Source organism: Apodemus sylvaticus, chromosome 10 (assembly GCF_947179515.1).
Source record: "Apodemus sylvaticus chromosome 10, mApoSyl1.1, whole genome shotgun sequence".
NCBI lineage: Eukaryota > Metazoa > Chordata > Mammalia > Rodentia > Muridae > Apodemus > Apodemus sylvaticus.
In genome coordinates this window covers 63173911-63197699 of record NC_067481.1, presented here as the reverse complement: position 1 = coordinate 63197699, position 23789 = coordinate 63173911, and the positions used below count along the sequence as shown (strand labels likewise).

Genomic DNA, 23789 nt, shown 5'->3' with positions numbered 1-23789 from the left:
ACCCAAGGATACAAATTCCTGCTTTAACCTACTTCCCTATTATGTCCTAAGATTCCTGCCCGAAGCCAGGGATTGTCCTTGACTAATGTCAAACTCAAACTATGTGCATGACAGCCCCAATATGGCTCTGTATACTGAGGCCCAGTCAATGCAGCCTCCTGTAACCTGGACTTCCTGCTGTGCGGTCCAAAGCTCTTCCCTGTCCCCGCACTCTGAAGTTTGCATGCAATGCCTGAGGCAGCTCTCCCAGAATTAGCTTCATGATGAGGTCAAAGCTGAATGTTATGTGCTCAGGGCTGCAGTATCCTTTCACATACAGCCTGCAGAGGTAATGGGAATGCCTGGGGGCTGCTCTCAGGGTAACACACACCTACAAGTCAGGCCACTGCGGTCAGAGTTCTCTAGGTGACATTCCGAGAAGTGAATTGCACAGATGGTTATGCTGTGGCCAGCTTGGCTTTTCCATCTCTGACCCAGAGATGTTCTTTGGAATGTTAGCCAATCTTAAAAGTGAGACTTCGGAGAGTCCTGGTCTTATTCAAGGATATAAATAAGATTTTAAATAAAACGAAATTTCAAAAGCACTGGTACACTGCAGTTTTTCCTGGCACAGTCTACCTGTCTTTGTGGAGCCATGAGAAGGGCCAACAAGCCCCAGCTAGGCAGCTCTGGGCACCTGCTGGCCACGGGTGGGAAGCCTGGCCAGGTAGCCATCCTCTGCCTCAGTTTACCCATCTCAGACTGAGAAGTGCTTGCTCTGTGGTGTTCTGCTTTACAGCGATGTAGCAGAGTCCTGCTTGCCTGGCCACACAGCTCAGGATGGCCCATGGCACTAATTCAAATTCTCCCTTGCTTTGGGACTGTGCCTGGTGGACAGTTCTAGGCTCAGTGGTGACACATGGCACAATGACCATTACACACTCACAAAACAGAATGTGAGGTCTGAGAAAATTTAAAATGAAAAAACATGACAACCAGAGATAGCAAAAACCATCCTTGAGGAACAGAAATGAAAAATGGGCCAGGCAGTGGTGGCACACACCTTTGATCACAGCACTTGGTAGGCAGAGGCAGGCGGATTTCAGAATTTGAGGCCAGCCTGGTCTACAGAGTGAGTTCCAGGACAGCCAGGGCTACACAGAGAAACCCTGTCACGAAAAACAAAAACAAACAAAAAAAAAGGACAAAAACAAAAAAAGAAAAGAAAAATGGATTCACAAAGAAATTGTATCATATCTCCATATCTGAGGTCAAATTAACACTCACAATAATTTATGAAATACATTTATTTTGAAGATCGTAGAGTATGTAAGTATTTTGGCCTAACTAGAAGCTATGATTTATAATTTAATATAACAACAATAAGTGCAAATTCAACATTGAAATTTTGTGCAAAATATTTTATGATTAGTCTATGACAATAGCTACTTAAGCAACTATTTGCAAAACGAGCCAATGATTTGTTCTTGATACCTCACACAATACACTTCAGACAGCCCCAGAACAGATCACTCAGCAAACATGGTTGTACATTCAGTAAGCAAGTTACATTCTCATTGAGTGGGCCAAGTATTAATTTGGATCCCAGGAAGGCAGTGAGGGCTCTGCAGCGTGGAGCTTTGGGCCTAGCCAGGCCACTGCAGCAGGAAGCTGGTTTCCGCACAGATCTCTGCCACATCCCTGCTTGGCCACATTAGGATCTGACTGAGAATGATGTCCCGCTTGCTCGGAGCACTTCTGACCATCCCGTCGCTTCAGCGTGCCTCCTCAGCACAGTCTCCTCCAGCAGTCCCTGACCCGTGAGGTCTACCAACCCCCTTCTCACAGCAGGAATGACTCCATGCTTTAGTATTTGTAGGAATCTCTCTAAGATTAAGAAGTAAAATTTCCTTGCATTGTGCTACGAAAATAAGCAGAAGAATTATCTTTGAAGATCTACATAACATTCAACTTGAGGGTCTCGAGGGGATTTTTATGAAGAATGGGGAAGGGTCCCCATCATGTTGTCTAGGTTGGCCTCAAACTCCTGGGCTCAGGAATCTTCTGGCCTCAGGCTCTGGAACAGATAGATGTGACTGCAAGATGCTCTGAGTGGCATTCACAAAGAAAGCACTGTTTCTTGGCAAGAGGCTCAGTATAGTTTAGTTCATCACGAAGGCACTGGGACAGTCACCACAGACTGTCACAAACACACATCCTTTGAGTGATGCTCTATGAGTAAGAAAGGATGTTTACATGAGAGCTGACTCCTGAAGGCCACAGGGAGGAGGTGGACATATCCGCCTGCCCAGTTTTAGTACCTCGATCCCTAACAGGAGCTGGGAAGACCTAGCCTCAGCTCTCCAGACAACAGAGGACAGCTGGAAAGCCTGGGTGGTGTTGACAATGGAGTGGGCAGAGCTATGGGCTAGAGTAAAGAGGTCAGGAGCAGTTAGCAGGTCTCCCTGACACAGCGCTGTGGACTGGGATCTAGTGTAATGTGTTCTTACCCCAGCCCCGTCTATGCCCTCTCAACACCTGCGTGGCTGACAAACGCTGAGGCTTGGCTCAAACACTGACTTTCCTTGGTGGTTTGTGGCAACAACTTAGTTTTGACTGCAGCACATCTGTGAATCTCCTGCTTTGGGTACGATTTTAAAAGTATTGGTTTGTTAACCATTTAGTAGAGGGATACTTCAGTAGAGGCTACGAAGAAGTCATTACAGCTGATCCTAAGGAGAGGAGAAAAGGATTCATGTTATTCTGCTATGAAAAAAGGCCCCCAGCCCCCTCCCAGCCTTCAAACATAAGCCCAGGACTGAGACTCTCACAAATATTTTCTTCAGAGACCTGAAATTCATAATAGAAAAAAAAAGCTATGTGCTCCTAAAAAGCCATAGTGCAGTTTCAACTGAAAATAAAGAATTATGCTTTTCCTCAGCAATGACAGTAAGTCAGAGGGAGCAGACTGTGCACTGTGCAAAGCTGATAGATATCAGCAGAGGCACACTTTATCCCGGCACTGTGGTAGGGAGTTCAAGTGTTGGCATGAAATCTAAAACTAATGAATTTATTTCTAACTTAAAAGAGCAGCAAAAATGTTTTCTGGATGTTTTTTTAAAAGACCCAAAGGAGTGACCCAAGCTACACTCTGAATCACTGTTTAGAATAAAATGTGCTTTGATACAAACAGGGTAAAAGGTCAGAGAAGAGAGCAAAGAGGCAGCAAAGGGAAAAGGCCAGATCTCCACCTGACTCCACACTGGGTAAAAAAGAACTGAATGCATCGGCCGAAAGTAATGAGACGGGAGAAGCTGAAACTAGCCTGGGAAACTGCAGACTCCTCCCACTGGGTGGGGAAGATCCCAGTAAAGCCCATTGAAGGCTTTGCCAAAAATCTCATTCCCACCAAAGACCCTGGCTAAGGAAGACCTGTCTGCCACACCCTTCCAGGACACAAGGCTACCTTGTGTGCTGCATTGACAGCTAGGAGAGCCTTCTTGGGAACAAGGCAGGCCTGGGAGGCACTAACTCAGCCTGGTCCTCTGTGTCACCACAGAAGTTGAGAAATTCTACCCCAACCAAAAGTATGCACATTAGGCTAAGTGTCAAATGAAAGAGGCTATTGACCAGAGCTGACTTCCAACAAGATCTCCAGCCTCAAGGAGATGTAAAAAAGGAAAAGTCCTGAACTCCCACAGTGAATCCCTAAGCTGTAGGGTTTTATTTTTAATTAAATGAAACAACTGAGATTTTAAAAAATCATTCCCACATTATGAAACAAACGTTAAACATGTACATAGTGACTGTGGACTAGCGCCGCATGGCGACCCTCCCAGACTGACAGAGGTAACAGTGCAGCTCAACATGTGACCGCTCGCTTTTAGTCAGGATGCAGGCTTTGCCAGACTCAGCCTAGACGTTACTCCTATACATTTCTCTCAGATTACCGGGACCCATCCCTGGTCCTTTTAAATGATGCCTAAATTGAATTTTAACACTGATTAGCTCCCGGCCAGGGTCCAGTATATCTCTGTAAGTAACTTACACCTCCTTTTGTCAGTGACCCCAAACCTTCAGCTACAGAAACTAAAACCAAACAGAACCCAGCCTGGCCCACCTCACACACAAAAGAAAACAGGAAGCTCCTACCTCACTCTCAACAGACAGCTGAGGCCTGACCGTCAGTGCTTACTGGACCAGCGCAGTCTATGAACTATCAGAGAAGCCAACAGGGCTTTTCCCCTCGGCAGAGCTTGGTATTTCTGAGAAAACCCAAATGATTTCAAATGCAGCTGTTATCACCAATCCACCAGCGTGGTGATAGTGTTAGACAAACAACTTTTCACATTTTAACCAAGATACATGATCTGTAAACATGGCGGTTCCACTAAACGCATGCTTATGCCTCTCATCCACGGCAGCTCTTCATAGCCACCGTCCCACATCTCAGTTAGCTGTCTGAGGAAACCTTTCCCCACGCCACCTTGACATAATCCCAGTCTCTCTCCTTCACCCCAGGGATGTGCAGCTGCTCAGAGGAGGCCATCACGAGGGCCTCTTTGCGATGCCACCTCTGTGTAACCTGTGGCCCAAGACAAACTTTATCTGTCAATCCACTTTGGAGGGAAAATATGCCTAATAAAAACTACACCCCTTGCCTATTTCTTTCCGCCATTCCACATCACCATGCCAACTTCATGCACGTTCAAGAACACACTGAAACTGAACGGAGAAGACCAAACCCCAGAGGAGCAGAGGGTTAACCGCTCGGGATCTTCCAGCAAGCTCCACAGTCTTAAACTCTCAAAAAAGAGTAGGGAAACTCCTCTACTAATTTTGACATTGTAGGCCGTTCAGCCTTGGTTAGAGCTACCGAACTTTGACACTGCAGTTGAAAAGCAGCAAGGACAGTAAACAACTGTATTTACAAAAACAGGTAGTTGGCTAATCGACAGACTTTAGAAGCTGATTGATGTGGCGACAGCAGCCCCCAGAGAGGAGGAAGGGCCAGAGGCAGATAACAGTGTCTTGACAGGACTTACAGCAGCCCCCAGACAGGAGGAAGGGCCGTAAGGCCTGGTTTGACAGGAGGGGAGGGACTCACCTTGACAATCACAGCTACAACCGCGACCAAGCACACAAGCAGCAGCAGCCCCAGCCGCCCTGTGTTGAACTGCTTCAGCAGGAAGAACTTGGCCCAGCTGACCTTGGACTCGCTGTTGGGGGGGTACCTGAGCTTGTTAACACTCTCCCCCTTTAGCCCTTTCAACAAGCAGGGGCGCTGATGAGAAAAGGTATCAAAACTGTATTTTCCATGGTAAGCCCCCATTCCACTGGCACCTGAAATAAACGGAAGAGAAGAAATGAATTTCACTGTAGCGGCTTCCCATTTCAACAGACTGAGAAGGCCTGCTGTGCTCTGCCTGAGGGGAAGACACTCAACTTCTTGGCCTTTCTTCCCAGAAATCCTCTCCCAACTTGGCTCTAAGCACACACAGCCGCCCTCTCAATCAGGATGCAGGGCCAGGATCTGCATCCCTTCCGGGGTTGTGCTGTCCTTTATACTGAAAGTGTGCTAAGTGTTTTGGGGTGTTCTTTCGGGGATTACCACCACAGCTGTCTGTGGTTATCTGTACCTTCAACCCAGAGCCAGCTGAGCTGCCTGAGGTCACATGGCTGCTAAAGGAGGAAGCTAAAATGTGAGCCTAGGTTAGTCTGAGGCTGAGTGCAGCATGTGTGTTTTCCCATCAGCCCATGTGACCTTATTTACCCATGGATCCTCCCATTTGTTTCCTCTTAACTCCTTGAAGAACAACTGACAACAGGGTAACAAGGTGACACTCTAGGTGAGAGTAAGCAAGGAAAAACTTCTGTCTTCCTGGAAGCCACACTCACATAATTCGCAATGCACACCACAGACTGCAGGTGAAACTGTCCTGTACAGTGTCAATGGACGTCGACGAGGTAAGGCAGGCTGACCGGAAGCCAGGGACGGCTGGCTGGGGCCAGGCCACAGCTGAGTTACCAGTGTTTTGGAGGAGGGGGTCATTCAGAAAGCAAGTGACAATGAAACCAGAGAGAAAACCTGAGGACACTGAGGGAGGAGAGGAGGGGCCAGCTAAAGCCATGGCTGTGGTAGGAAGGACCCAGAGGAAAGGATCAGACTGCATCCACAATGCTTCCCCAACAACAAAATGCCTCTTGCCCATCCTCTAGAGAACAGGGGACTCTCCCACCTCAAATCAAGCAGCATGCGAGGAAAGGCTGCCCTTCCCCACGGAGGCGTGGGGGGGGGTAGTGTGTGGAGCACTGACTACCCACCTCAACATCACCTTGAGCAGAACACAGAGGGATATCAGGAAATTCTGTTTCTGGCATTCTAAACCTTTCTCTCACTGTACCTCGCTTAAATACAGGTATCTTACTAATTAATTTGAAACCTGATTCTTGGCCCTTAAGCTGCATAAATCTGGAAGCATACATAGTAAGTAAGGAAAGTAACTAGGTAAGAAGGTCATCACAGCTGTGGTCACTGACAATGAGGACAAGAGTGACAGGACAGACAGTAATGGGCAGGCAACTGGGAAATGACTGCAAGCCAGGTGGGCAGCAACTGGGAGATGACCCTAAGCCGGGTGGCTGGAAGAGGACATGGTCACAAGGACGTGTACAATAAATGGTACCCAACTTGCAATAGCCCGTACAAGAAATCCAGAAAATATGCTTCTGGCACATTTCTAGTCAGAGAAGGTCGCTATGGTGATTTGGGAAGCCATTCTCTTAATCTCCTAGGTCTGAATGTTTGGTCTCCCGTAGTTGAATTGTTTGGGTAGGATTAGGTATGGCCTTGTTGAGATGGGTGTGGTCCTTTTGGAGGTTTAGCACTTGGGCTGGGCTTTGAGGTTTCAAAAGCCTACTCCAGGTAGAGTCAGAGTCTGAGTGTCTTTGCCTGAAACTTGCAGATCAAATATGAGCTCTCTGCAACTGCTCCAGCTTAATGCCTGTCTGCCTGCCTCCATGCTCCCTGCCAGGATGATGGAGTAACCCTCTGAACTGTCATGATGATGGAGTAACCCTCTGAACTGTCAGGATGATGGAGTAACCCTCTGAACTGTCAGGATGATGGAGTAACCCTCTGAACTGTCATGATGATGGAGTAACCCTCTGAACTGTCAGGATGATGGAGTAACCCTCTGAACTGTCAGGATGATGGAGTAACCCTCTGAACTGTCAGGATGATGGAGTAACCCTCTGAGACTGTCAGGATGATGGAGTAACCCTCTGAACTGTCAGGATGATGGAGTAACCCTCTGAACTGTCAGGATGATGGAGTAACCCTCTGAACTGTCAGGATGATGGAGTAACCCTCTGAACTGTCAGGATGATGGAGTAACCCTCTGAACTGTCAGGATGATGGAGTAACCCTCTGAACTGTCAGGATGATGGAGTAACCCTCTGAACTGTCAGGATGATGGAGTAACCCTCTGAGACTGTCAGGATGATGGAGTAACCCTCTGAGACTGTCAGGATGATGGAGTAACCCTCTGAACTGTCAGGATGATGGAGTAACCCTCTGAGACTGTCAGGATGATGGAGTAACCCTCTGAGACTGTCAGGATGATGGAGTAACCCTCTGAGACTGTCAGGATGATGGAGTAACCCTCTGAACTGTCAGGATGATGGAGTAACCCTCTGAGACTGTCAGGATGATGGAGTAACCCTCTGAACTGTCAGGATGATGGAGTAACCCTCTGAACTGTCAGGATGATGGAGTAACCCTCTGAACTGTCAGGATGATGGAGTAACCCTCTGAGACTGTCATGATGATGGAGTAACCCTCTGAACTGTCAGGATGATGGAGTAACCCTCTGAACTGTCAGGATGATGGAGTAACCCTCTGAGACTGTGAGAGAGTCCTCAAGTAAATTCTTTCTTTTTTAAGTTGTCTTGCTCATGGTGTCTCATGACAGCAATAGAATATAACAAAGACAGTCATACTTACCCACACCTCCAAAGGGCAGAGAATTAACAGTGAAGTGCATGATGACATCGTTGCCTGTGACGCCACCACTGGATGTCTCATCAATCACCCGTTTGATTAGCTGAGGAACAGACAAAGGCACCCAGGTTAGACCTAAGGTCCTATCACTCCTGTGTCTTGGAGGGCACTCACTGTGGGCTCTAAGGACATGAATTCTGGCTTTGAGTGTCAGTGCAAGTTCTTAAGTTCGGGGAGACACAAAATTCATGTCAAAAATTATTAAAAATGTTGTATTTTTACATTCAGGTTATGAATATATTGCCTCACAAAACACAGAAGAAATCTGTGCTTAGACTTAGATCCCATCTCCAAAATAGCTCATAATTTATAGGGAAATATTCCAAAATCTGAAAAAATTCTGCAATCAAGCTGGGTGGTACACACTTGTGTCTCAGCAACTGGGAAGCTGGTGCAGGAGGAGCATGAATTTAAGGCCAGCCTAGGCTACACAGTTCCTTAAAATTCTGAAATCTTAAACACTTTTGGTCTCTAGCGCGTCGTCTGTAGATGAATTAGAATGGCCCTGAACCTTTGTTTACTTGATCACCATCGAGATCTATAGTACCAGCAATGGACAGTTGAGAAATGATTACTTCTCTCAAGTTGGTACTGACCAGAAGGGTTCTGCCCTGCTGGATAGCTTTCGCAGTACCAAGGGATGCTAACAGGCTGTTGGAGGTGAGGGAGTCGGGGGTGGTAGGGGGAGTCTTATCCAGCAGTGAACCTGTGCACTGCGATAATGACCAGCAAGGCAAGCTATGCCTGTGAGCACAGGGGTGGCAGGAATGCTATGCGGGTGATACCACAGAGGAAGCATGCCTGGCACTACAAATCAAGAGTCCACGGCTGGAAAGTTCAGGGTTCCTGATGAAGAACCTACGACTAGGAGTATTCTGCTAAGTGGACTTAGGCTCAAACTCCCCTCTACATCTGCATTTCTACACCACTGATTGGTTCGCTTCTCAGACCTCATCAGAGAGGTTTCTTTGTGCAGCAGAGAGCAGTTACCACAGAAACTCTCCTCTGGCTAAAGTAAAGAGAGTAAGAGTCTGCAGAGTGCACAGACTCTAAGTGCAGACTCTAAGTGCACAGACTCTAATGGCCATTTAGATCACACTCCTTCCCTCGGGGGTGAAGATTACACAGGAGTGGAGAGACTGTAGGAGCCAGGGGGTGGGAGGAGCAAATCAGTCTTTCAGAAAAGACCGCTGAGCTCCTGAGCGCACACAGCTGTGGGTGACCATGGAGATGAAGCCAGTCAACACTGCAGCATGGACAGGGAGTGAGTCCCGAGCCCCTGTCCCATAGCTGAAGAGATACTGACAGTTTGGTAGCTTCTGGGAGCAGAAGATGCCTCTGAGACTCTCAACCACGCCCAGTGGAAGACCCCACACCAGGAGTAAGTGGGCAAATCAGAGTTGGGGGGAACTAGGGGGTGGATGGGTCAAAATACATTGTATGCATGTATGAAATTCCCAAAGAGTAAATAAAAACAGTACATTAAAATTACTATATCTCAATCTCTGATCTAAATTATACTACATGATTAATAGGTATAAAGGGCAAAAGACTAGACATCTGATTTTTGAAGAAATACATAGTTAGTTGACCTAAGATCAAAAAAGCCACAAGCTGAGTGTGGTGGCGTTTGCCTTTAATCCCATACTCAGGAGGCAGAGGAAGGTGGAACTCTAAGAGTTCAAGGCCAGTCTGCTCTACGAACTGAATCCAGGACAGCCATGGCTCTGTAACATAGAACTCTCCACTAAGCTGCATGCTGCTGGCAGACTTTACCATGCACGCTCATGTCATTTCAAGTACGTGTCGCCATGAGAATTCCCTAGAACTGCAAGCTCCAGAAGCCACCGTGTCACTACAGCACCTCACCGTCAGAAACTGCACATGGTCCCTAAGGCAGCAAGCTAGGAATAGCTGTTTGGTCAACTTTGGTATACAAATAAACCATCTATGTTTTATAGTAGTAAAGAAGTCGAGAGTGGATCATTCTCTGTAAAGCGTACCTTATTGTTATGAGAAAATATGTAGAGTGCCAGGGGCTTTTCTCGATCATTTATGAAATTTATGGCTTCATCTACATTTTTCACAGACACTATTGGAAGAATTGGTCCAAAAATTTCCTCTTGCATCACCTTGGAGTTAGGATCAACATCAATGAGTATGGTTGGGGCTAAAAACGAACAAACAAACAAACGAACAAATGATACAAATGGCCAAGCTGAAGACAAAGAAAGCAAACCTCACTTCCTCTTTACTCCACTGGGTCAACCACCCACTGGGCACCCACTGTCCACAGCTTATTGGTGCGTCCTCCCATACTGGTGTGTCCTCCCAAACATGCCAGGCCTCACTTTGATTGATAGATAGAAGCCATGACTCTTCCCAAATTCTGCTTTCCAAATGTGGAGCTCAGGGAGGAGTCCTACTTTAGACTAAGCTAATCTTGACAAGTTTCCTTCCTTTTGTCTCTGGTTGAGACAAATGGCTCACACTGCGACCTAGAAGATGCGAAGAAACGCAGGATGGAAGAATTCTGTTTTTTAATGGTATTAACAACAACAGAACCAACCAACAACTCAGGAGAATCTCTATGAGTTCCCTTATTATTTGTATCCTTCTCAGATTTAACAGCTGATAAGAAAGATGAGTAATTAATTTGGGGTCAACTTCCTTGCCCATCACAGGTGCTTGTATTCTTTCATCATCTTGTATGCTAGTTTTGGAAATTGTATTTAAAAATCCCGTAAGAGCCGATGGCTCAGCGAGTAAAGGTACTCAGCACTGAGCCTGCACACTTGATTTAAGTCCCTAAAGCCTGCTCAGGAGAGACCGCCTCCCTCAACTCGTCCCCTGACTTCTACACATATGCTAGTTAGTTTTTATGACAATTTGAGTTATTCGAAAAGAGGAACTTCAATCGAGGAACTACCTCCATCAGACTGCCTCAGGCAAATCTCTTAATTAATGATTGACGTGGACAGGCCATAGGGGTGGTGCACCACCTGGGGCAGGTCATCTTAGGATGTTTAAGAAAGCGGGCTGTACAAGCCACAAGGAACAAGCCAGCGAGCAGGGGTCCTCCATGGCCTCTGCTTAGGTCCCTGCCTTCCCTTGGGGATGGAGAAGGACCCAAGAGTAATAAGATGAGAGGAACCCTTTCCTCTTCAAGTTGCTTTTGGTGATAATGTTTTATCTCAGCAACAGAAACACAACTAAGATTGGAACTGGTGCTAGGATCACAGGGTATTCCAATGACAGACCCGGAGGTCTGTTTTTGGAGAATTATGGGAGAAGTTTGGGCTGGAAAAGGTGTTGAGTGCTCTTCTAAGCTCATGAGCTGTCGTGTGAACTCGGAAGGCCATGTTGAGAGCAGTAGAGACGATGGAGGCCTGGCTTGTGCAGTTTCAGAGGGAAGTCTTGAAGAGTCCCTTAAGACAATAAATATCAAGACCATTCAATATTTTGAATTAAAGCCTGTAGTTCTAGTGACCTGGGGCTGAAGAATCATTTATGACTAAGAAGAGACCAACATCAATGAGGTGCAATCTTCTAGGAAATGGTTCCTCAGGGTCAGGACACAGAAGCTCCATTCCAGAGGTGGCCAAGACTGTACCTTGTGCTGGCAGCTGAGCTTGGTAATGCATAAGAGACTCCCAGGTGATTTTGAAGCCACAAGAAGCATAAGGAGCAGTAGAAGCTTCAGGATTAAAGTGGCCATGGAGAAAAGTGAGACTTGGCACCATATGGCAGGGTCAAAGTCTCTAAAGGGAGTCCAGGAGACTCTACTGGTGAAGATGCAGCCCAGCTGCAATAGTGACCTCAGAATTTTGGAGATGCCAATACCAGGGGAAGACCACCAAACACAGTGGCGGTGTGGAGTGGAGCCAGCCTATGCGATCCTGTGAGATAACTATGCTGTCTATGGATGTCAGAGCTGGAGATGTGGAGCTGTCTAAGGCCTTTGGGGGCCCTGAGGATGGAGCGTGGGTCCCAGGAATCTGACACTGGACTTCACACTGTGGACTTTGGCTTTGCTCTGACTCGAGTATAACTGCACCCTGGTTCTTCCCTCCTGGGGTAGAAAGGATTCTATTTGTTTTTATTTTTACAGAATCCACAGTTATGAGACCTTGGATATGTTGGCAAAGCTTTGCACTGGAGTTTCAGAGAAACTAATATCTAATGATATCTAATGAGACTGAACTTTTTAAAGTGTTTGAACTTTTAAAGACCATGGGACTTCTAAAAGTTGGAATGTCTTATGTCATAATGTTGATATTATTATGAAATCTTGGTGATTAACCAGGAGGGAAAGGTTATGGATTAATGAGAGAGAGAGAGAGAGAGAGAGAGAGAGAGAGAGAGAGAGAGAGAGAGAGAGAGAGAGAAAGTATATCAAATTGACAGGTGGTCAACAGTGTTAGTTTTATGCCACTTAACACAAACTAGAGTCACTTGGGAAAAGAAAACTGCCAACTGAGATGTCCTACCAGCCTGACCCGTGGACAAGCCTGAGAGCATTTCTTTGGTTAATGAATGGTGTGGAAGGGCCCAGACCACTCTGGCTGGTACCAGCCCCAGGCAGACGGTTCTAACTTGTATAAGAAAGAAGGCTCAGCAAGCCACGGGGAGCAAGCTAGAAAGCAGCACCCCTCCACGGCCTCTGCTTTAGTTCCTATTCTAGCTTCCCACCTTGAGCTCCTACCCTGACTTCCCTCAGTGATGGAATATGAGCTGAGAGTTGTAGGATGAAATAAAATCTTTTCTCCTCAACCTCAAGCTGCTTTTATCTGTGGTGCTTTATTATAGCAATGGAAAATTAAGTTACTATAGCACCTGTATGTATATGCACACATATATACACATAAAGTAAATAGAATGAAAAATCAAGATAAACAATTTAAATTCAATGTAACAAGAGCTAGGGATACAGCCCAGTGGTGTGGGCCCCTAGGTTCCACACAAGATGCAATTCGAAGTAATACATATTCATGGCAAAAGGCAAAATACACAAGGAATGTGAATAAGCAAAGGTCAAGAACAGTAGCTCAAAGCACCTCTCTGGAAGGGTTTGGTGCTATTTAATTGTGGGATTCTGAGATACTTTCTCATCTATAAATTGAGATAATTATGTAAAATCCCCTTCTGCTTCTCATGATTTTAGAATAAAAGAAACAAGTAATATATGAAAATACAAGGAAATGAAAGTAACTAACTAGATCATCTAAAAGGTACATGCACACATATATTTTAAAAGTATTTACAACATATGTAGGACCAGTCAGTGTTGGGTAAAATGCCAAACTGCTATCTTCCACAGGAAAGGTGACATTCCTTTACCTATGTAGCGTGTGGCCTCATCAGTCTCTCCACCAAAAGCTATTTTCTGTCCTTCAAGCAAACTCTGTATCCTCTTAAAGTGACGAAGATTGATGATCCTTTCATAATCAGGAGAAGCTTTTATATTTTCCCCATAAAAGTCCTATTTAAAAACAACAGGAGTTATTTAATTGTGACAGAATCCATACACGTATTTCGTTAATAAGTTAAAAGTCTGCTGGTCTGGCTTGTATCCTCATCAAATCCAACACCCACTCTTTAAATAATTTAGTTCTAGTACAGTAGGGGTAACTTCAAGCTTTTAGACAAGTCAACCATTAAAAAATAAGATAGATACTTAAAGACACACATCCTCACACACACACACACACACACACACACACACACACACACCCTTCTGCCTGCACTTCCCTGGTTTCAGGTTCCTAGAGATCCCTCAGTCTCCTCACAGCCCTTCCTGGTGGAGCAGATGTCAGGGAGAGGCCATTTGTTTGCTGGGCAGTTGTTGCAGAGTCTCTTTGATCTTCAAGCTCTAAGTATTTACTCTTCTCTAGCCTTTACCTAAGAAGTTTGCCAGTCTTTGTTGTTTTGTTGGTTTTGTCTTCTCTGTACTGGTATTTTCACCAGTCACTGATAACAGTAAAACTATTCAATGTTTCAAGATATATCCTTGTTAAATTACCAAGGGAAAACAACTCAACAGGGATATCCAATATTTATCATTTAAAACAAACACAAAAGCACTGACTTGTGAAAGCTCGATTCTACTGTAGAACCACAACAGGTCTTACTCACTAACCAATCTAGAACAACCCAAAAGTTTGGGAGGCAGGAATGGCCCAGGGAGCCTGTTAAAATGTTTTCTGTCCGAGGCCGAGGCCACCAACACAGTCAGGTTTCCAGGTTAACTGAAGCACAGAATAACAAGCTGGGGGTGGGGACCATGCCAGAGCCATTACAGTCTTTAAGACCAGGGCTAGAGACTTACTTTTAAGTGGCTCCCTAAGCCAGGTGGTGGTGGCGCACGCCTGTAATACCAGCACTCAGGAAGCAGAGGCAGGCAGATTTCTGAGTTCAAGGCCAACCTGGTCTAAGGGTGAGTTCCAGGACAGCCAGGGCTATACAGAGAAACCCTGTCTCGAAAAAATAAACAAAATCCAAAAAAAAAGTGGCTCCCTAGTTATTCCAACTTGTTATTTGACTGAGAACTCTTATGTCATAGTACAAACTCCTCAAAGGTAGGAAGAGGAGCCCTTGATTCTCTGGAATGTATCATCATATTCAATAAAGCAAAGTTCTAATTCCTAACTACATTCAGTCTCGCAGGGACCTTGATCCAGTCTTTGGTCCATAGCCCTGATGGAGACAGCGTTGATGTTCTCCTTGTCTGACTCCTTGGTCTCACCTATGCCATCTCTCTATACTTCCTGGTCTCCAGGTCTCACTCTCTTCATTACTCTTTGCTCTTCTCCACCCTTTCTGGTGATCAACTAATAAAAAGTTCATCTCCGAGAGATGGCTTAGCACTCGTCATACCCTCATCAAACACTCTAACAATGCAAATTCCATATCTCCTTCAAGCCTTGGCTTAGTTACCAGAGCACAGTCTTCATTATTTCCTTTATGTACCCTAGAAGATGATAACCTTCTATAGCAGCAGTTCTCAACCTGTGGGTCGTGACCCCTCTCGGGGGTTGAATATCCTTTCACAGGGGTAATATATCAGATATCCTGTGTATCAGATATTTACATTACAATTCCTAACAACAGCAAAATTATAGTTATGAATAGCAATAAAAACAATTTTGTGGTTAGGGGAATCACATAACATGAGGAACTGTATTAAAGGGTCACAGCATTAGGAAGGTTGGGACCACTGCTCTACAGGGCGTACTTTAAGTAGACATTTACTTCACTCCTTCAAACTACTGGCCATCTGATTCTCTACATACACGACAACTTGATAACCTTCATCAGCAAGAACCATTGAGGGCTCTCCTCTTCCAGGGATTTGGAAACATTCTCTCAAAGCCACAGACAACATTGACTTAAGTATGTGCCTCCACTAATCATCAATAAACTAACCACCGGATTTAAGTGGACTTGTACCAACTCAGCCTCGATCTGAAGATGCAGAGTGTTTTCAACTAACCAGTAAGTTAATGCAGCAAATACGTTACAGGGCTTGTCTGGGTTGGGAGTAAAAGTGAACAGAGATGCTGTCTGAAAGCACGTCACTTGACTTTCACCTTACTGAAATCAGTGGGAACAGAATTGCTGGACACAGACCTTCACTGTATCCTTAATCTTCTGTACAATTTGACCCTGGAGGGAGGCTTCGCAGAGGATATAGTCGGGAGCAATACAGGTTTGACCACAATTCATGTACTTTCCCCAGGTTATGCGTCTGAGAAGAAAAACAAAAACAAAACAGAATAACTATACAATTCAGTCTCTTTTTCACTTTTTTTTTTTTTATGTATACGAGTGATCTGTCTTCAGACACACCAGAAAAGGGAATCAGATTCCATTACAGATGGTGTGAGCCACCATGTGGTGCTGGGAATTGGACTCAGGACCTCTGGAAGAGCAACTCCTCAACCACTTATGAGGACTTGTATCTGCTGAGCCACCCTCCAGCCCCCCTCATTTCTGTTTTAATGTCTTCCAATGTATTAGTTACTTTACACGTTGCTTTGACTAAACATCTGTCAAAGGCAACTTGAGGAAGGAAAAGCTGGCTGTGGCTCACAGTTGAAGGGTACTATGTCAGGGCAGGAAGTCATGGTGGCAGGAGTTTGGTGGCTGGTCACATGGCACCCATAGCCAGGAAGGAGAGAGCAGCCAATTCTTATGCTCAGTTTGACATTTTTTTTTCACTCATAACCCAGACTTAAGATAGATCTCGTTACTTCAATTAACCTGATCTAGATAATCCCTCACAGACATGCCCAGAGAATTGTTTTCACTGTGATCCTAATTGCCATCAAGTTGACAGCCAAGGTTAACCATCAGTGCCAACTGATAAGGTTCTGTATACTAAGTAATTGTTAAAACACAAGATAAATAAAAACTTGAGCTATAGATCATCTAGTTACAACTTAGAATGCATTTTCAGATTTCTTTTCAATTGTGTGTGTGTGCATGTGTGTACATGGAAACATGCATGCCACAGTGTGTGTGTGTGTGTGTGTAGGTCAGACAACAACAGTTTGGGAGTTGGTTCTCTCCTATCTCACCGAGGCAGGATCTCTCGTTTCCACTCCTCTGCTTGCTGCATACCTGAGGCCTCCCATCTACTCATAATCTGGCTTTTTAGAAACATGGGCTCCAGGTATCAAACTCAGATGGTCAGGTTTGTGCATCAAGTACCTTGACCCACTGAACTCACCAGCCTTTAGGACACACATTTTTAATTGAGGTGAAAGATTCTAAGTAGCAAGAAAATGAGTCTGCCTAGGTACTGTTTACCTGTTAGTTAAACAGTACCTAACAAGCTATGAAGACTTGGCCTACAGGAATAGAGAATGGCCTCCCAACACTCCTTCCTTATCCAGCCAAAAGGCCATTTGGGATGGCAGGCACAGACCAGGGTCCAGTTCTTCACTGTGGCTGCAGTACTGCTGGCCAGCTGTGCAGGTCTAGAGGGCACAGCCAGCAGCCTCGACCAGGCTCCTCTTTGTAGACCCTTCCTCTTCCTACAGACAAAGCCCTAGCACAAAGCCGAGCACTCACCACTGGCCTCTCCTTCTGGATGTTATGCTCTAGTCAAAGAGGTCAAGCAGCAACCCTGACCTAACTCCCTACCTCCTCCACGGTGCCATAGCTCTAAAGGAGAGAAAACCATACGACCCAGAGCACAGAGGCAGTCATTCCCTTGTAGTCAAACCTAATTTAGTGAAGAGGGACTGAACTCTTAATTTCTGGTTTGTAGGGGGTGGTTCTGGTGCTCTGATGGGAATCTCTGAGAGAGGATATGGAGTGGAAGACATGGTTTTCAGGTGGTGTTACAGGCTAAAATCTAAACATAATTCAGGGATAGAATCATAACTCTTTAAGATAGGGATGATGGTAGAGCATTTTATCTAGTTGGCAAATACGAAGAACTGGATGTTAACTGTATATCATACTTTGTAATTTACGTGATTGTTATGGTTTTGTTCAATTTATGTTTGAGAGAAGAGTTTTGTTTTGTTTTGTTTTTTAATTGGACAGAAAAGGTGACATGCAGGGGGTGGTTCTGATGCTTTGATTGGGAATCTGTGTGTGAATGCTAAAGGTCATGTTCCTCAACTGGTTCCTGATAGATCAATAAAGATACCCTCGGCCAATGGCTGGTTAGAAGAGGTGGGACCTCCAGCTTCCTGCAGGCAGGACAAGCTGCAAAACACTATTCAAAATATCTGTCCTACTGTTTTGCCATCAAAGGATCGCAGCAGAGAAGTGAACATAATACCCCTCCCCCCTAGACAGGGATTCTCTGTGTAGCTCTGGCTGTCCTGGAACTCACTCTGTAGACCAGGCAAGGCCAGCCTCAAACTCAGAAATCCACCTGCCTCTGCCTCCCAAGTGCTGGGATTAAAGGCATGCACCACCACCGCCCGGCCATAATACCCTTTCAACTGAGAATTTAAACCACTAACACACTTGACCCTTTGGACTATCTATTTCATCAACCGGCAAAGCATCAGAATTCCTTGCCCGGCTCAGAGTGTAGCTTAATGTGGAGCCCAGGCTTGCCACAATGAAGCCCCAGATCCAGTCCCAACACTGGGAGGGGGAGGGGATGTTTATCCATAAGAATACTTCCAAACTTTCTAAGGAAAACACCATGCTGGCAGGACCTATGTGTGGCTTCCTATTCCAGCGGTGGCGTCAGACTACAGTTTGAGAGGCTCCAGTTATTCCTGAGCCACTAAAACCTGATGAACCTTTAAGCTATCCGTCATGAGGTTCACATGTGAAGGAAAACAAGCCATTAGCAAAACTTCCACCTACTGGGGAAAACCTCAGGAACAAAGCCGGTCCCACCTGCAAGCAATGTCCAGGTCACAGTCTCTGTCAATGTAACATGGGCTTTTGCCCCCGAGTTCCAGGGTCACAGGGGTCAGGTGCTTGGCAGCAGCTTCCATGACAATTTTTCCAACGGCAGTGTTTCCTGTATAGAGAATGTGATCAAACCGCTGCTTCAGAAGCTCCGTGGTTTCCTCAACACCGCCATTAATAATCGCGTACAGGTCCTCAAAGAGAGAAACAGATTCTTGCTTTGTCAAATTAATCTTATTGCCTCGTGTCAGCAATTTTTTTTCCAGCATAAATAAGTAGCACTCAGCAAAACCAAAAGATCAAAATCACCTCCTGAGAGGGACCGATCAGGGAGGTGATCCAAGAAAAATGGAGGACAACGGATCTGCTGGCATCCGGGAACCGCCGAGCTACACAAAACTGAGAGTCCGGTATTTCCCATGTGAGCTTGTCAATGAACGCACAACTGAGACCTAGTGCACTCCACGGGGGTAACGTGGAAGAGGAGGGGACCGTGCTGTGAGGGGAGGGTGCTGTGAGGGACTTCTGTGGCTTCTGTGTCGCACAGTGCGGGGGAGCCAGTCCAGAGCCTCGTACACACCAGGCCAGCATTCCACCTCCTGATGCATCTCCAGCCCTGCAGTTAGCTGTCTTAATCCCTAAGCTCTCTCTGTCCATGATACAAGGGGAGGCAGGGCTAAGCCTACAGTGAGTAAGTCCCTGACTACTAAATGAACAGGACAAACTCAGAGCATCAGATCTGAGGAGCTGGGTTCTGAAGTAGCTCTGGATTGGATCTAGGCTCTGTAACTCACTAGCATCTGTGACTTTAGACACTGTCTGGGCTTGTTACTAAGTCTCACGTCACATAACGTCTGTCCCATACCCGGTACATGCACTATGCCTCCGTTAGGTAGCTAAGGCTGATGGAAATACTGTGAATGACAGAGAGCAGATGGCAAGGGCAGCATGAGGAGCTGTACGAAGGCGTCTAAGCCGCCTGGTGGATGAGCTGGCCCGAAAACCTCTGTTTCTCATCTGACCTCTTGCTCATTAGAAGGCTAATTAGTTCTTATTTACTTCATAGGTCAACAGTCCGATGTAGTGTAAGTTTTAATTTTTTCCATCCCTTACTCCATAGGTAAATGGACAAATTGAGATCTTAACCCTGTATCCTCTCGTTCCAAGTCCTACTTGATCTATGACACTTCACTATCTTCCATTTGATCCTCCTACATTGGATAAGCATGCTAGCGGACAGAACTGTCCTGTGAGCTATGACAACCATGCTAAGGCAATGAACAGAACAAAATTACTCTAAGAACTGAAGTTGGAAATTACAGGGAAATTACAAATTAATAAACATAATACAAACCAGGGGTTTTAAAGTTGCCTTTTGATGAAAGCTAAGTGGATAATGTCCCCTGCAGATGCACATGGGACCCCACAGCCACAAGGCAATCAGCTTCCTCTCTAGAGAACAGGAGAACTTCTGAATTTGATCCCCTACTCAAAAGCTGGGGTCGGACACTCCCTAGCCAGTCTTTGATGTGCTCAGAGTGCTGGCTTGGGAGGGCACTTTCTTTACAAAGCAGAAGTACTCACGTACACTGATATTCAGTTAGGACAGCCAGAGCTACACAGAAAAAAAAGTGATCAAAACTTGCTAGCTTCTCATTAAACTACTTCACTAAATGAATGATGTCTAAAGTTGTATCCTCCCATGTGCCGGATGGTAGAAAGAGATGAGATCTATAAAGCCACAGGCCAAAATACACTGAACTGAGCAAGTGCAGTTGCTGGGGCACTCTACAGGATAGTTTGGAAGACCCTGGCTTCCTTCATTAAGCCAACTGTTGTGGACTTAAGGAAACCGCACCCATCCCCAGGCAGCAGTGACATGTACTAGCAGGAGAATCGGATCTGTGTTTTCTATCATAAACAGGTGTGCTGAAGGTGGATGAAGATATTCTTACCTGATCTAAATACTGAGGGAGGAGTTCAGCCAAGATCTTGGCCGTGTTTTCACTGAGTTCCGAGGGCTTCACAATGGCAGCATTTCCTAAATAAAGAGCATAGCACAACAACGTCATGCAGGGCTTGAGTAACTTTGATAGCTCCCCCATACTGGTACAGGATAAGTTTCACTTACTTCTGCAGCTCTAAAGTCTGGCCCCCTCTCAGATCTCCTGTCCTCTTCCCTTTCATGCTTTGCTTCCCAAATGCTAACCCGCTAGCTCTCAGAATCTCCAGGTCACTGATGACAGGCTCCACCAGCTCCTCCTCAAAGCCCCCCCAGATTTCTGTCTCTTTCTTTGTCGCTCTGTCTGTGGTGTTTCCTCTCCGCCCAGACTCACTGAGCAAACAGGCTCTGTCAACATAAGTCGTTGATCTGGGACTTCCAAATGAAGAAATCTATCTGTTGGAATTTAATCTACACTCTGGCTAGCATCACACCCGATACCTTCATTTAAATAAAGAAACTGGTCAGACTCAGATTTTAGACTGGTTTGTCTAAAGACAGAGCCAGTAAACTAAAACCACATTAGAATATGGATGCCTGACTCTAAAGTCTTGGGACTACTGAGTCCATCAGATACTTCTGACTCTCACAGAGTCACACCCTAGGTACTCCAGCAGTCATGGAAAACCTCAACTTCTCAGCAGCATTCATACTTCATACATGTAAGGATACGGATGAATTCTCAATAAATTGCTGCTGCAAACCAAGGCAAATCACTAAAGTAAATGTATTTAACTAGACACTTACAACCATTATGACATTAATAAGACCCCCTACAAAGGAATAAAGGCATCAGCTGGTGCCGAACCTGCAGCAATGGCTCCCACCAGGGGTTGCATGGTAAGAACAAAAGGGTAGTTCCAAGCTCCAATAATCAGTACGACTCCCAGAGGCTCTGGCTGAACATAGGCCTCATCCATCATGGTAAGCAGGTTCTTCTTAGCCGGTCGAGCAGAAGCCAGCTCAGGAAGATTCCCCAGCATAAAATCAATCTCCCCAAGGATGGTAATGACTTCATGACTGTATGCATTGAGTGCACTCTGGAAAAGAAAACCAGTTACTCTTACACAAACAGTACACTAGGCTTGGCTTGGGACAGTGGCTCTCCACCTGTGGCTTGCGACTCTCATGGGGGCCGCATATCAGACATGTGACATATGATTCATAACAACAGCAAAATTACGGTTATGAAGTAGCAATGAAAATAATTGTATGTTTGGAGGTCCCCACAACTGTATTGAGGGTGGCAGCATTAGAAGGCTGAGAACCACTGACTTAGGATGTCACAGAGCTCAGACCAAGTATACTTGCAGTGATAACTGGTATTATTAGATACCACCCCCACCCCCACCCTGTTTGCTATCAGATTTTTTTTTAATCTCCAAGTTCTCAATGAGGCACACCCTGGATACTCATGACGGCTCTTCCTCTCTAATATATTCAGTGCCTCTAAATTCCTCACTACCAATCCAAGCCTTTTAAAATCGGGTTAAAAATGATCTCTTTCAGCATCACCTCCCAATTAATAACAGCCTGCCGCAGTCACAATTTAGGTACCACGACAACTTTGCTTTTGACCTGCATCTTGATACGCCATCCTTAACGCACTGGTTTATAACCATGGCCACACTTTTCTCTGCATGTGTTCTATTTTGGAGCCAGATTTAAAACTCTGGACTTATGGCATTTCTTCAGGAATGCTGTCTATACAAGCATACACAAACTATCTGATGTTTGAGGAATAAATGATGCATAGGGTTTTAATATTCATTATCCTATCTTGTTTACTAATTACCACAGCCCCTCTTTACCAAAAGTACTCTGAAAAAAGGTTTTAGCTTCTACTATAACTACTGTTACCACTTTTTCAAACAGTCTTTGATTGAGGAAGGGAGGAATGCAAATCTGAAAATAAAGGTCTTACGATGTCTGGAATACAGATAGAAAGCAAAAAGGGTAAACAATATTACTAGAGAGTACAGGAGACTATAGCTGTACCTCAAATACTACTTAAAACTTTGGTATTCAAAGCTTGCTCCTAAAGAGGCCTTAAGGGACCTCATTAAAAATCTCAGACAGTGTCTCACACGGACTAAATCAAGATTTGTATTTTAACAGGTCCCGGAGGTGATTGTCAGTATACTAGATTTCAAGCATATATATAATTAATGATACACAAAGTCGTGAGGGAAATTGTGAGTGCTGTAGATTATTAGGAAATAATAACAACACTGTCAACAAAACGTTATGAAATAAGACGGGAAGTGAAGTAGCTGAAATCTACCCAACAGACAAACTACTGACACCCAGACTATCCAGAGTCAACTGCACAATTAACTGTAAGGAAAGAGACTATAAATGCAGCAGAAATGGGCGAGTCTATAAAGAGCATTCGCAGAGGAGAAACTGTGGGCACCAAATAAAGCATGCACTTCAATATGAGTACAAATACAACAGTTTGGGCTCTAAGCGGAGGTGGAGAGTCCAGAGTCCAGGGTAACTCTGCTTCCTCTTTACCGGTGGAAAAACAAAACCAAACAACCTGCTACAGAGCAGGAATTAGATGGCGCACCGGGCCCCTCCCACCTAGTGGACGCTCACTTTACTCAGGTCTGCTGCGATGGCTGCTAAGATGTCCTTCTCGCGTTCTTGCACCATCCTCCGCAGGGCCTCGAGCTGCTGCAATCGGAAGCGCAGCGGCCGCGATCGGCCGGACCGGAAAGCCTGACGAAGCCGTTGGACCTGGCGCTCCATGGCCGGGCCTGAGGAGAACGCGGAGGAGGCAGGTGAGGAAGCTCAGTACGGATAAGACGCTGCTATGGGTGACGCCACAGCTCACTGTCACTTTCCGCGGCTGGGTACCATCCGCCTACTGGCCCAGACTCGGCCCAGTGTGGGCCAAACCCCAGTGCTCCGCGGCTAACGACAAAGTATGCACCCATTGGCGGGGCCACTGCACGTGACTACGAGGCCACGCCCCTTGCCGCTAACCGAGCCTAGGGATTGCTGTCCCCCGGCGGCGGGTTTCTAAGTGCAGCTTTTGGCTCGCGGAAGAGTCGTTCCGGCTTCAGAAAAGAGCCGAGCGTCCTCTAGGAGAAGGAACTGAGGCCCGGAGCTACTCACCAGGCCGGAAGCAGCCTCCCTTCGCCTGTGGCGCCTCAGATTCGAGGCAAAGTCTCTGGCCGTGGGTGGGGCGGGCCGGGTGACGCACGCGAAGGAGGTGAATCCAGCGTTCACTTACACAAGCATTGTCATAACCCACACCGCTTTGCAATCCTCTCTACTGTGAATCATCCGAGGTGTCTCCAGATTTCCTCTCCAGGCTAATTAGCAACGGTTGGCATCCAGACCCATCTGGGG

General features: G+C 45.8%; 1 protein-coding gene across 2 annotated transcripts; it reads right to left on the bottom strand.

Annotated features, from left to right (window-relative positions):
• Positions 1-1270: 1270 nt before the first annotated feature.
• Positions 1271-23383, bottom strand: Aldh3a2 (aldehyde dehydrogenase 3 family member A2). Of its 2 annotated transcripts, XM_052195730.1 has the most exons (11): positions 23031-23383; positions 21238-21469; positions 20383-20468; positions 18413-18621; positions 15671-15788; positions 13382-13523; positions 10045-10211; positions 7985-8084; positions 5087-5322; positions 4132-4244; positions 1271-2711 (listed from the first exon to the last, which is right to left on the bottom strand). In XM_052195730.1, exons 1-10 carry the CDS (start codon positions 23181-23183, stop codon positions 4164-4166), a joined length of 1524 nt encoding a protein of 507 aa, XP_052051690.1. In that variant the 5' UTR covers positions 23184-23383; the 3' UTR covers positions 1271-2711; positions 4132-4163. The 2 variants fall into 2 exon arrangements, with proteins under 2 accessions (XP_052051690.1, XP_052051691.1); XM_052195731.1 differs by lacking the exon at positions 4132-4244 and having other exon boundaries at positions 23031-23381.
• Positions 23384-23789: the final 406 nt, after the last annotated feature.